The 12,385-nt window shown below is 43.5% G+C and overlaps 1 protein-coding gene across 3 annotated transcripts in view; it reads right to left on the bottom strand.

Moving 5' to 3' along the window:
• Positions 1-12,385, bottom strand: part of TBC1D19 (TBC1 domain family member 19) — a 114,840-nt gene that overhangs the window by 54,341 nt on the left and 48,114 nt on the right. For all 3 annotated transcript variants that reach the window (XM_025208725.1, XM_025208724.1, XM_025208726.1), the window contains 3 exons: positions 12,221-12,267; positions 6,539-6,649; positions 3,828-3,900 (listed from right to left, as the gene is read on the bottom strand). In XM_025208725.1, the coding sequence (XP_025064510.1) occupies positions 3,828-3,900; positions 6,539-6,649; positions 12,221-12,267 (231 nt within the window). The remainder of the gene's footprint in view (positions 1-3,827; positions 3,901-6,538; positions 6,650-12,220; positions 12,268-12,385) is intronic.

Here is a 12,385-nt window from a genome sequence, read left to right as displayed (position 1 = left end):
CATGCACCCATTTCATTCTGTTGATGATGTCAAAGGCATTTGATTCTTTGTTTTCATACATTATAGTTGCCTCCATACCTTGATACAGTGAGCGAATGATGTTCAACAGTTTGGGGGGACAACGCATTTTCTTCAGAACAGTAATAAGGACCTGTATGTTGACTGTATCAAAGGCCTTCATATTGATGAAGGGTATGTACAGTGGTATTGGTTTTTCTCTATAGTTCTCTTGCAGTTGCTTGACCAAAATCATCGTATCAATGGTAGAGTGTCCTGAGCAAAAACTGCACTGACTTTCAAGAAAATAATCTTTCACCTAGAGATTGCAGCCTAGAGATCATAATGCGAGTGCCAATTTTTCCAATGATGTTCAACAGGGAAAAGCTTCTACAGTTGTTACAGTCACTTCTATCCCCTTTGTTTTTTGTATAATTGTACAAACTGAGTGTCTTTGAAATCTTGCAGTACCACTTCCTCTTTCCAACAGAGCAGTAAAACTTCATGGAGCTTTCAAGGGTGTACTTGGTAGCCGTGTTGGTCTGAGACAAAAAGACATACCAACACGGTATGTTGGTCTCAGACCAACATGGCTACCAAGTACACCCCTGAAACATGGAAGATGCTGAATTTCAGCCGATTTTGGATTTTAAACTTCACTGCAGAACTACAAGGAAGTTTTTTTTACCTCCCTGCCTCCCATCTGACACCTTCACGGCAGGAATTCTACCTGATCAACACATCAAAGAGCTACTCAACACAGCTCACAAAGACACTCTCCTGGACCCAGAGGGACAGACTTCCATCTTCAGCTCTCTCTGTGCAAAAATGAAGTTTATTTCCTACCTATGGGGACTTTTTACCATCTTGTACCATCTACACTTTTCCCAGAGCCTGACGAAAAGACTTTGATCCCAAAAGCTTGCAGAAAAGGACAATTTTCTTAACATTTTCCAGTTGGTCTAATAAAAGGTATCATTTTGGAACCAAGAATTCTAGTTTTTTGTATGGAGCTTTCAAAGTACTTCAACAAATTTGTAGATTTCAGCAGGCAAGCAGTCATTGCCGGATGCCTTGTTCCCAGGGATCAATTTAATGGCTTTCTGCAATTCTAATGTAGACTCATTGTCTAAATCCATCATAACTTAAAACTATGGTGATCCTTTGAGCTCTGTGTGTTTGATTTCAGTCTCCCTGGAATATACAATTCCATAGTGTTCAATCCAACATTCAAGTTGTTTTTGTTTATCAGCAATGACATTTCTGTTTAAGTCTTTCAGCGGAGCTGTTTTCTTCTTGACTGGACCAATTGCTCATTTGATGCTTTTGTACATTCCACAGCTATCACTTGTATCAGCTGCCTTTTTGAACATCACCACAGTTTCAGCCAAAAATCTTGGGTGCACCTCTTGGCTTTTTTTTGCTCTTCTCTTGAGCCTCTCTCAGATTTTCCAGGGTCACGATGCTGGGAGATTTTTTGTAGATGGTTAATGCTGTCCTTTTGTTCTCAACCAGTGGTAGAAGGGTTTCAGAGCACTCTTCAAACCAGACTCCATTTCTCACATTTTTTGCCAAGTATTGTTACAGCAGCATTGTACATGTTAACTTTTAAGCTTTCCCAAGCCTTGGTGGCTGAGTTGTTAGGTAAACTTGCTTTCACAACTTCTTAATTAAATAGTCTGAATCTGTCTTTAGTTTGGCTGAGGTTGATCTGAGGAAGACTGTTAGTTTTGTTATGGTGGATCTTTTTGGCTTTAATTCTGACTTTGCCGCAGACTAAGACATGGTCAGTGTCAAAGTCAGCATTGTGATAATATCTCAAGTGCAGGATTTATTTCAGGTGGTTTCACCTGGTCAGTACAAAATCTAATTGGTGTCAGTGTCCTGATCTTGGATGTTCCCATGATATCTTTCTTGTAAGTTTCCCAGGGAAGTAGGTGTTGGTAACACACAGATTTTGACTCGCACAGAGTTGTACCATTCACTGACCATTTTCATTCATATTACCAATTCCATGTTTACCCAGAACACCAAGCCAGTTCTAAAAACTACATCCAACTCTTGCATTGAAGTCACCAAGTATTATAATGGTCTCATTTCTGTGAGTTTTCCTAATCTCTTCAAGTTGTTGATAGAAAACATTCTTGTCTTCATTTCTATCTTGAAGGGTAGGCACAATGACACTAAACAATGAGATGAAGCCATTTTCTGCATGCACTAAGCATCATGAGTCAACCAGATACAGCAATGGGGCTTTCACAGGAAGTTAAGCTGTTTCTAATTGCAAAGGTCACTCCATGCTCTCTCCTTTCTCCTGCTGGCTCACTATGCCAGCATACAGTGCAGTCATTCTCTTAGGTAGAACCTGTATCTGAGAGCCACGTTTCTGATAAGCAGCAATTTCAATTCCAAGTCTAACCAATTCATAGTTTAGCAGTGCCGTGTTCCATAAATCAGAGTCCAAACAGAATGCAGGGTTCAGAGTCTGAACGTTCCAACAAGCAAGTCATTTTATTTCACTTTGGCCAGGATAGAATAGGTTGGGGCATGGCTTTTTTGGCCCACCTTTCCTAGGACCTTCCTCAATAAGGCTGCTTGTAAACCTTGGTAGATGCCTCAGGTTCTTTACCCCCATTAAAAAGTCATGTGACCTTCACACAAAGACTTTCAACACATACGCCTAATACGGAGGAGGGGAGGCTGCCCTAAATCTACCATCCCCGCTTCAGACCACTGAGACCGAGTCCAAAGGCCAGACCAAGTCCAGAGGTTCAGTGGACTGTAGCTTCTGCCAGAGAGCAACAGATTAGAGGTACTGCTGACTGCCCAATGCCTCAGTGAGGATGTAAGGTTTTTCTATAATGCTTTTGCAAAGAGAGAAATTACAAAGATTTCTGGGGCTTTACCCATCTGTCCTGTGGCATCACAGCTTTACTTTTGAGTGAACAGCTTACCCACAGCAGGTTTCTGAAGGTTTTTGAGGCACGCAGTTTTGTACTCTAAGCTTAATCCTGAAACTATCAGAAATTGATAGGAATTGCAGGTGCTCATCGTCATTCATCTCAATTTCTTCACATCTGATTGTACATTCCACAACGCTATCCATTTTCAATTCAACAGTCTTAGGGTAAGGACAAACACAAATTTTCGCTGCTTTAAAAGGGGAGGGGAACTGCTACTCTGGACCATGCAGCAGCTGTTATGTTGTAACTGTTATCTGCATGATCATATAGCAAAACAAGTCAGCTAAACTGCTTTAACTCAGACCTTAAATAAAGCAAGGTTAACGTTAGAATGGCTCTCCCTGCACGGGTCTCTTTTGATAGTGATACAATTAACATATCTGTCTATACCCTTGGACCAGGGGTGTGAAATCCACTTTGCCTCTCTGGGCAGGATTCAGTAAGCAAGGAACCTTGTAGGCTGGATCTGGATTTACCTCCAGCAGCTGGACAAGCACTGTCAAAGAGACACAGGGGTTAACACAGCTGTTGGTGTCCCCACCACTGCCAAATCACATCCCCCAAGGGTCTTCATAGCCCTGATTTCAGCAGCATGCCTCATCCCCATTCACCCAATTGCCAAATTTCTGGTTCCTCCAGGAGTCTCAAGAGCCTGATTCCACCAACAGGTCCCATTGTTTACATCCCTGCCTTAGCCTATTAGATAACTATTTGTTTCACACTGACATGATTATGTTTATAATGGAAAAATTATAAAAATGGCTTGAGTATTACTCAAGTTTTAATATTTTTCAGGAAATTCAGGATTTCAGAAAAGCAAATACTTTAATATTCCTTTTTGATCTTAAATTGCTAAAGCACACTAACCGGGCGGTACTTGTGCAGAATCATCAATGCCCAGCTGTCCTGTATTCAAGCCAAGTTCACCAAAATATTCTTTCTGGAAAAAAGTACAACTAAAGAATTAAAACACACATCACTAATAAGACATGAGTGATTCCCTTCTTTAAAGGTTTACTGCAAAAAAAATTAAAAATAAACTAAATTCAACATTTTACCATTCCCAATCCAACTACATCTTTAATACATAAAAAAAAAAAAATTGTGTTTTTAAAAGAAAGACAAATGTCTTGGAGTAAATCCTAGTCAAACAAAGAAAAACCTTTTAGGTTATACTCCCTGATTCTCAATTTACATCTGAGCTATACTTTGATGTAGTAGAGAATAGTGTCCCTGAAGAGAGGGTTATGAACCTCTAGTTCATTTCTGCCCCCAATCACAGAGGCAAGTTACTCTATAAGCATCAAGTCTCTCAGGGATCTGATGGCAGTGCTCTACTCCAGCTTAATACTGTTCTGGTCAAACATGCCCCTTTCCTTCCTTCTCTGGTACACATTGTGTCCTTCAAATGCCATAACACATCATCCCAGGGGAGGGATTGCTTACCGAGTTTTCGGTGGAGGGCTGCTTACCGAGTTTTGGCAAGCTGTCAAGGGCCACATGGTAGCCCCAGACCCTGACAGGTGCCCCACCCCCTGGTCGCCATCTTGGGACTGGAAGTCCCAACCCTTAACCCCCAACCTTTGCCACCAGAAGTCCCTCCCCCTGCCCCCAGGAGTACTCCTTTCAGCAAGTGGTTTTGCCATCTCAGAACCAGAAAAATACCAAATAATATTCTTAAAAAAAAATTTTTTTTTTAAATTGAACATCTACAACATTCATTGATTTGATTTCAAAAAATATTTTTGCCCTGATTTACATGCATTTGTGTACTGCACATAGAGGTGATTGCACAATAGCTTAAAATGAAGTCTTACTCTTGTATACTGTGGGGGGATGGGGGGTGGGTGTAGGTTTGTGGGGAACTGGGCATGTGGGGGTGTGGGAACATGTGGGTATATGTTTGGATATGTGGGGTGTGGGTGGGTATGAGGTTTGTGGGAGGTTGTGTGTGAGGGGAGAGTGGCTAGGGTGTGTGAGGGGGTCTGGGACATGTGTATGATGGGGTATGCGTGTGGAACTCACCCTATGAATACACACACACACACACACACACACACACGCACCTCCCACTCCTGGCCCCAGGGTACCAGCGCAGGCCCCATGTTCCTGCAGTTTAGCAATGCAACCAGGGGCCACATGGTGCTGGTGGCCAGCGGGCATGGAGGGAAGCAGTGAAAGCCATGGCAGGGAAAGGCTTCCAGTTGTGGTGTCGGAAGTGAGAGGGGGTTAGGGGTGGGGCAGGGCTGGGCTGGCCTTGTTGCTGGCTCCTGCCAGCTTCCCACTGAGTCCTAATGCCCCTGGCTCCTGTCATCTTTGACAGGCAGCCAGAAGCAGATAAATATTAATTTTCTAAATTTTTTTATCCAAGCTGGATAGAATGCCCTGGCAAGCCGGATTTGGCCCGCAGGCCATATTTCCCCTGCCCCTGCATTATCCTCTACCTCAGGAGTGGGCAAAATGGCAGATCTGACCAGAATGCTGGAGACCCCAGTAGCAGCAGCACCATGACAATATAGGGCCAGGGTTTCCATGGAGACCGGCCCCAGCAACAGGGAGGAAGCAGGGAGCTGCTCCAGGGCTGGGCCTGGGATCTTGCAGTGGTGACAGCTTGGTCTAGAGTTGGGGCAGAACTGCAATCTGCTGCCTGCACACCCCTGCCCGGGGCATGCAGGCAGTGGATTGCAGCTCTGCCCTGGCTCTGGACCACACTGGCACTGTCACAAGATCCCAGCCCTGGACCAGCTACCCATCCAGCTACATGCCCTGCCAGCATTGCTGAGGCCAGTCTCCATGGAAACCCAGGCCCCACACTGTTACAGAGCCACCACTCCTTGGGTCTACATGAAAGTTGGCTGCAGCGACACAGCCAGGGGCTGCTGGGAAATGGAGTCCATCACGGGCTGGACTTTGCCCACCCCTGGCTCTACCACCTTGTGTAGACATGGTAGCAGTTTTCTACTACACACAGAAAATTCTCTACTGGCCATATTTGGGGTCTGCAATGATATTTTTCACCCTGAATACTTGTGTAGCCCAAAGGGGCATCAGAAAATTTGGTTCAAAGTCATCACCACAAAGTGATACCTACTTACAGCACCTCCCAATATAAAGGGAAAGGGACATCCATTGAAGGAGAGTCTTTGTTTCTTTTAAACACAATGTGTTATAAATGCTTGGAAGCAATTAGCACAAGACTTAATTGAGACTAAGACATTAATAAGATCCAAAAAGGATAAATTACTCATGTATATAATCTAAATATTCTCTATATTATTAAGGAAATCGCATCTGAAAAAAAAAATACCAACATCTCCAAGCATAAACCAATCACCAATTGTGCTGGACAGACAAAAATTTCCCCTATAGGCAAATTATTCTATTTTTAATCAGGACTTCTTTTTAATTAAGTAATTCCTTTCATAAGTCTTTTTCAGATCCAGTATTCTATTTACCAAGCTATTTCTTTATTCATCTTTATGTTAAAAATATATTACTTTATTATGATTCCTTCCTATTGTCTATTAGCTTATTGATTAGTCAGTTTAAGAAACTTATTTTATAAAATTGGTACTTACCAGTTCAGGAATATCTTTAACTTTCAAAGGTACTTGAATTAGACCTAGGTGATTTCTAGAACTAGGTTGATCCCCATTTTCATAATTTGGATTGCGGAGGTTCATCAGCACCTTTAAAAATATGAAATTCCTTGTGTATGATACCTAAATTTACAACGTGGCTAAGATAACATCACAAACTGTCCATTAGGTATAAAAGCATCAATGACTATAGTTGCCAGATGTACATTTAAATTTTCAGAATTATTTCTGATAACTTTGTGAGGGTAGTTACAAAAATCATAAAACATCTTGAGTTTCAGAAAACCTTTCACTTCGATTCTCTAGGCCCAAAATTTAGGCAATAGACATCACAAATCATTTTTGCAAATTTAGGTCATACTACATGCACTGATTAACCCTAAGTTCCCTCTCAAAAACTACATGAAAGCCAACAGCACCCTTTTTAGTGCTCTGAATTCAATGTTGAAAGTACAACGTTGAAATTTGTATTTTTATACCTAGGGTTGCATAAATTCCAAAACTGCACTGCTAACACATCTGCCACTTGCCAAAAAACTATGCCACAGTGCCTGTATTTTCTTGCATACCACACGCCCCCAGTAAGACGTGCACCTTGTTTTTGAAAGACAATGCAAAGAAAAATAAGATTTTTCCCAAAGTCACGACCTAGAGATTTTTTTTTTTTTCATGGGGAGGCTTGTTGCCCAAAAACTGCCAGCCTCTCTCAGCAAACAAGCTGAGAACAACTGTGGAAGGGTGGACTAGCAGTGGACTCTACCCCTCCTCCTTGCTTGTTGAGAAAGAAGCTGACAGCCATTTTGTAACAGTGTCTTCATGCTTCTAATCCAGGAAAAAACCCAATCAGCTTGAGACCTGAAAAAATTGAGATTTCTAGAAAAAAGGTGTGTGTTTTGTGAATAAACACAGTACCTTTCCTTTCAATTAAAAATAAAATTAAAAAAAATTAAAAAAAAAAAACTCCCCACAAAAAACCCTCTACACACATTTATAGACCTTATAGCCATGATTCTAATACTGAAAATAAAAACAAGAGCAAACCAGAAAGCATTAGAACCATAGCTTTAGGAACAATTTTATACATCCCTTGCATTTTTGAATGGCCATATATTTTGGTATTTTAATGGCCAACTGTCAAGGAGCCCTTGGATCTTACCAAGATCTTTCATGAATTCACTTGACTTGAATAAGAACATATATGAATTTTAAAAAGACAAATAAATAAGGTTCAAGTCCTAGGGAGATTTCTTCAAAACTTCCCAACATCCACATAATTTAAGCAAATAACATAAATATATGTGAACAGTTCTTGACTCCCATGGGACTAGTCACTTTGCCAGACTCTAAGTTAAAATGTTTAGCATGGGAAATGACAAAGACCGTGGGAAATGGGAGACACAAGAGAACAAGAGAAGCCAAGAAGAAAGTAAACACAATTTCAGTGCTTATTTTATAAGGTTAAAATGCAAGTCAGATTTACTTGGTCTAAACTGCATATAAATAGTATGTTTATAGTGTAATACTTTGAACAATTATGGCATCTAGAATCATTAAAATTTTAAAAAAATACAGTTTGTATAATCAGTTATATGAACAAGAGAAGCTGGGTTGTGTGTTTAATTAATCTCATATATACAAATTAGAATACTTCACTTTTAATTTCACAGCATGCAGTTATGATTTGAAAACCTAAATAGTTCCCATCCATTCAAGGAAAAGTTACATATCTTACATAGGACTATAAAATGACTTCTTTTCAATAAATTCATATTGAATGAGGTCAAAATACTGAATTTACTAATTGTAATTTGTGTGTCATTAGACTTGTCATTTGGAATTAGACTAGACTAATTCTACAGTCCTGCACTGTCAAAAGATGAAGCAAGCCTTTCTAGAACCAAAAGACAGAGTATTACACAGAAACTGTTTTTTTTGTTATATCATTAACAAATCACCAGCAATTTGCATTTCACAACAGACTGTGGATTATACCTGGAGTTCCATTTTTGGTTACACTAAGGCATTCAATATTGTGAACCATTCAAAACAACAACAAAACCCTGGCCTCAAAGACTCAGTAGTATTTTTATTTTTACTTTCAGCTTTGTTGTTTTAGTCATATAAAAAAGGCTTAAATATTTCCAGCCATTAGGGGATAACCTGTGTTCCTTTTTTGGCTCTATATAAATTTCTTTATTATAACTTGGAGACACCTGAAATTACATCTCACCCTAGACAGCATCCAATCCTTGATTAGTAAAAGCTAACATCACATTTTGAGCTGACATTTTTCTAAACATAGAACTCTTTTTGTTCAAAAGGAACTTTATAGACTTCAAAGGTTAGGAACATTCAATAAATAACAGGAGGTTAAATTTAATACAGTTAAAAGTTTATTCTTACCAGTTCATTAGTTTAGACATTTACTTAAGGATTTGGGAAATTTATCCAAAAGGGACTATCTATTCTTTTAAAGAAAGTTCTTTATGTCATCCCTTAATAGTCAACAATTTCTGCTAAGCCAGGATACAGACAAATGCACCTTTTAACCACCTTAAAATGGGAGGGGAAGCTACAGCTTGGGAATGAACATCAGTTGTATCAAACTGTTCTGTCTGCACAGTTCTGTAGTTATGTATAAATTGGCTAAAACACCCTAACATTGACCTTGAACGTAACAGGGTTCAAGCTGTAGCTGTACTACAGCTTGCATTACAACATCTTATTCTACTATCTTTTGATACCAATACATTTGATACAGCTATCTATAGCAGGAGCTGGCAACATATAGCTCACAAACTGGATCCAGCCCATGGAGCTGAAGGGCTTTGCCAGGGTCAGGCAGTGAGGATCTGTGCTGGGGCTGGGTAGCTTCCAGCTGCGCCCATGCTGCTACCACTTCTTCCCTCCCAGTTTTGGTCCAATGCAGGCTGGGTTGTTTCAGCCGTGTAGCAGCGCCAGAGAGTTTTGCCTGTACCCGGGCTGAAGACAAACTGCTAGGAGCTGTGCCAGCACTGCCAACACTTCCCCCGACTCCCATTCCTCATCATGGGATTAGCTTCTAGCCTGTGGGGAGCTGCACCAGGGCCAGGCAGGTTTGAGCAGTGCTGGTCAACTGGTGTGTGTATGCAGGAGCAGGGAGATGCAGTGGCAACCCCCCATGAGAGACAGGGAACCAGGGGCTGAGAGAAACAGTAGTGGTGGAGGCACAGCTCTGATGCCTATCCCCAAAATAAGCACAGGGAAAGTTCCCCATTGCTGATGCACCAATGCCAGCCAAGCCCACCGGAGCTGGACTGTTCTGGTATGAAGCTTGTAAAAGGTTGATGAACCCTGGTCTACACTCTTGCTTTATCCTTTTTCAAAAAACCTTAATTTGCATTTGTGACGGGATGGGCCCTGCAGTGGCCATGGTGCTACCTAGGGGCTACCCTAATCTTGCCTGCACTCCTGGTAGTCTGTATAACTTACCCAATTTATCTTTCCTGCCATGCCTCGATGCTCTTTTGATATTGATTGGGAAGCTGCCCGAGTCCCGAGTGCTCTCCAGTGTCTAACCAACCAAACTGACCTCTCGTGGCCTCTATGCCCTCTGCCCACTAATCAAAACTCCACAGTTCTCTGCGGTTGTTTCTTGTGCCCCGACAGATTTACCAGTGGTGTCCAGCTGGCACTACTTGGAGCCACTGGTCACCCCCTGTGGCTCTACTGGACCTAATTAAGCCTTAGAGTTCTTAATCATGACCTCCAACCTCTCCCAGTCACATCTATGTCTCTTCCCCAACCTGTACAGGCTTCAACCCCCTTGGCCTTAGCCCACTGGTTGCTCTGGCTGTATACTTCTAGTCTAGGCCCACTTCCTCTGGTCCAGCTTCTGAGTCTCAACCTCTCCTCTGCTGTGCCTCTCAGAGCACAGGCTCCAGCCCTCTTGGCTCAGCCTGCCCCATCTCTCGCTCTTGGGGCACAGGCTCTGGCACTCTCAGCTCTACCCTGCCCCTGTCGCACTCACGCTCTCCCTCACTCTTTTCAGGGCTTCAAACCCTGGCATCCCAGGTAACTTGGTACATGGCCTCCAATCCTCCCCTGAAGTCATAACCTGGTTCTCTATTTTAAAATTAAAACAGAAATAAAAACCATCATTTCAAACTAAAAGACTCAAAGCCCTCCTGGGGGTCACCATACAGCTACCAATGACCTGTCCCCACTCACTGGCTCTCTTAGCCCTTGGGAGTATCTGACCTGGCCAGCAGCTTCTGCTCCTTGCTGGTCGAGGCTGCCAGGAGCTCTTCTGGCAAAGTTCAGGGCTGGCAGAGTTCAGGGCAGTACTGCCCTCTGCCTCAGGAATCCAGACTTGTATCCCTTGGACAACACCTATCAGTCAGGTGTTTCCCTGAGCAGCCACAGGTGTATCCCCTTGACTTAATGAGCAGTTTACTGCTGTTTCTCAGGCTAAGCTGCAGCTATTCCCCTTCTCCCTACCTGGGGCTCTGCCCTACTGTTATATTGCTAGGCAGCTAGCTACACAATAAGTGCTTACAGCAGGGGTGGGCAAGATACATCCCACAGCCCAGATCCAACCCACGGAGGGACTCTGTCCAGCCTGCAGCAGGTCCCTCAGTTCTGCTTGACCCAGCCACTGTCCAGCCCACGGCATGTCCCACCACTCCCTGGGCACACAGCAGGGCTGGGGTGGCTCTGAAGCTGGACTGCCTTTCTAGACAGCCCAAGCACTAGTGGCTCCTTCTAGCTGCCACTGCCTCCAGCCCTGTGGTACTGGCAGGGAACCACAAATGCAACTCCAAACCTGCCTCACCCCGCACCTACTCCAGACTTGCCCTCCTACACTGAAAAGCAGAGGTGGCATGGGAGAAAAGCAGCCCCTCCCCTTTGTCACTGCCAAGCCCTTCTTGCAGCAGCCACCTGAAGCCTGGGCTGCCCTGCAGCTCCTCTGCACTGCCACCGCTGCCCCACTGGGTGGCCTGGAGGTGGTGGTAATGGCAGTGGAGAGGAGCTACAGGGAAGCCCAAGCACAGGTTCTGGGCAGCTGCAGCAAGAACAGCCTGGCAGTGGTGAGGGAGGAGGGGCCACTTTTCCCCCATGCCCAGCAGCAGCTTCTGCCTGGCTACTGCCACTGCTCAGTGTAGGCAGGTGGTCTGGAGCAGGCGCAGGACAAGCCAGACTGGAGATATGTGCACAAGTTCTGGCTGGTCCTCTCTGGTCGAGGTAAGTCTGAAGTGGGTGTGCGCCACGGTCAGGGCTGGGGCACTGCGCTGTTGCTGGTGGTGGGGAGGAGCTGCAGGGTGCATGGGCTCCGGGCTATTGCAGGAGGAAGGGGGTACTGACCGGCCTGTGACAGCTCCCCAGAACTGCCTATGCGGTCCATGGGTCCAAATAATTGCCCACACCTGGCTTACCCCTGGCTTCTCCTGCAGCTATCCAAAGTTCAGCTGCCTTCAACCACCTGGACAGGCAATTATTTGCGCCTGCAGGCCACGCAGATAGTTCTGGGGAGCAAGTTTCCCTCCTAAAGTAACAGAAGCCTCTAGCTCCCTGTTACAGTGTTTCAATCAGTTGAAGACTTGCCATTCATACTTCTTACTTCACATAACTGGAGATAATGAATGCAATGAATAGTCAGTTAATTGTTGCATGAGCGCTTACCTCAAGAAAATCTTTAGGTGCGTATACTGGTCGGAAAAGACTTAGATCTGAAATTAACAAGATGACAATTTAAATTAAAATTGTTTAAAGTTTGACTATACATATTACTTTTTTCCAATTATGATGTAATGCAGGGGTGGGCAAAATGTGGCCCGCGAGCCAGAT

This window comes from Alligator sinensis, unplaced genomic scaffold (genome assembly GCF_000455745.1).
Source record: "Alligator sinensis unplaced genomic scaffold, ASM45574v1 scaffold183_1, whole genome shotgun sequence".
NCBI lineage: Eukaryota > Metazoa > Chordata > Crocodylia > Alligatoridae > Alligator > Alligator sinensis.
The sequence above is the reverse complement of the archived record's forward strand: the minus strand, read 5'-3'. Positions and strand labels throughout refer to the sequence as shown.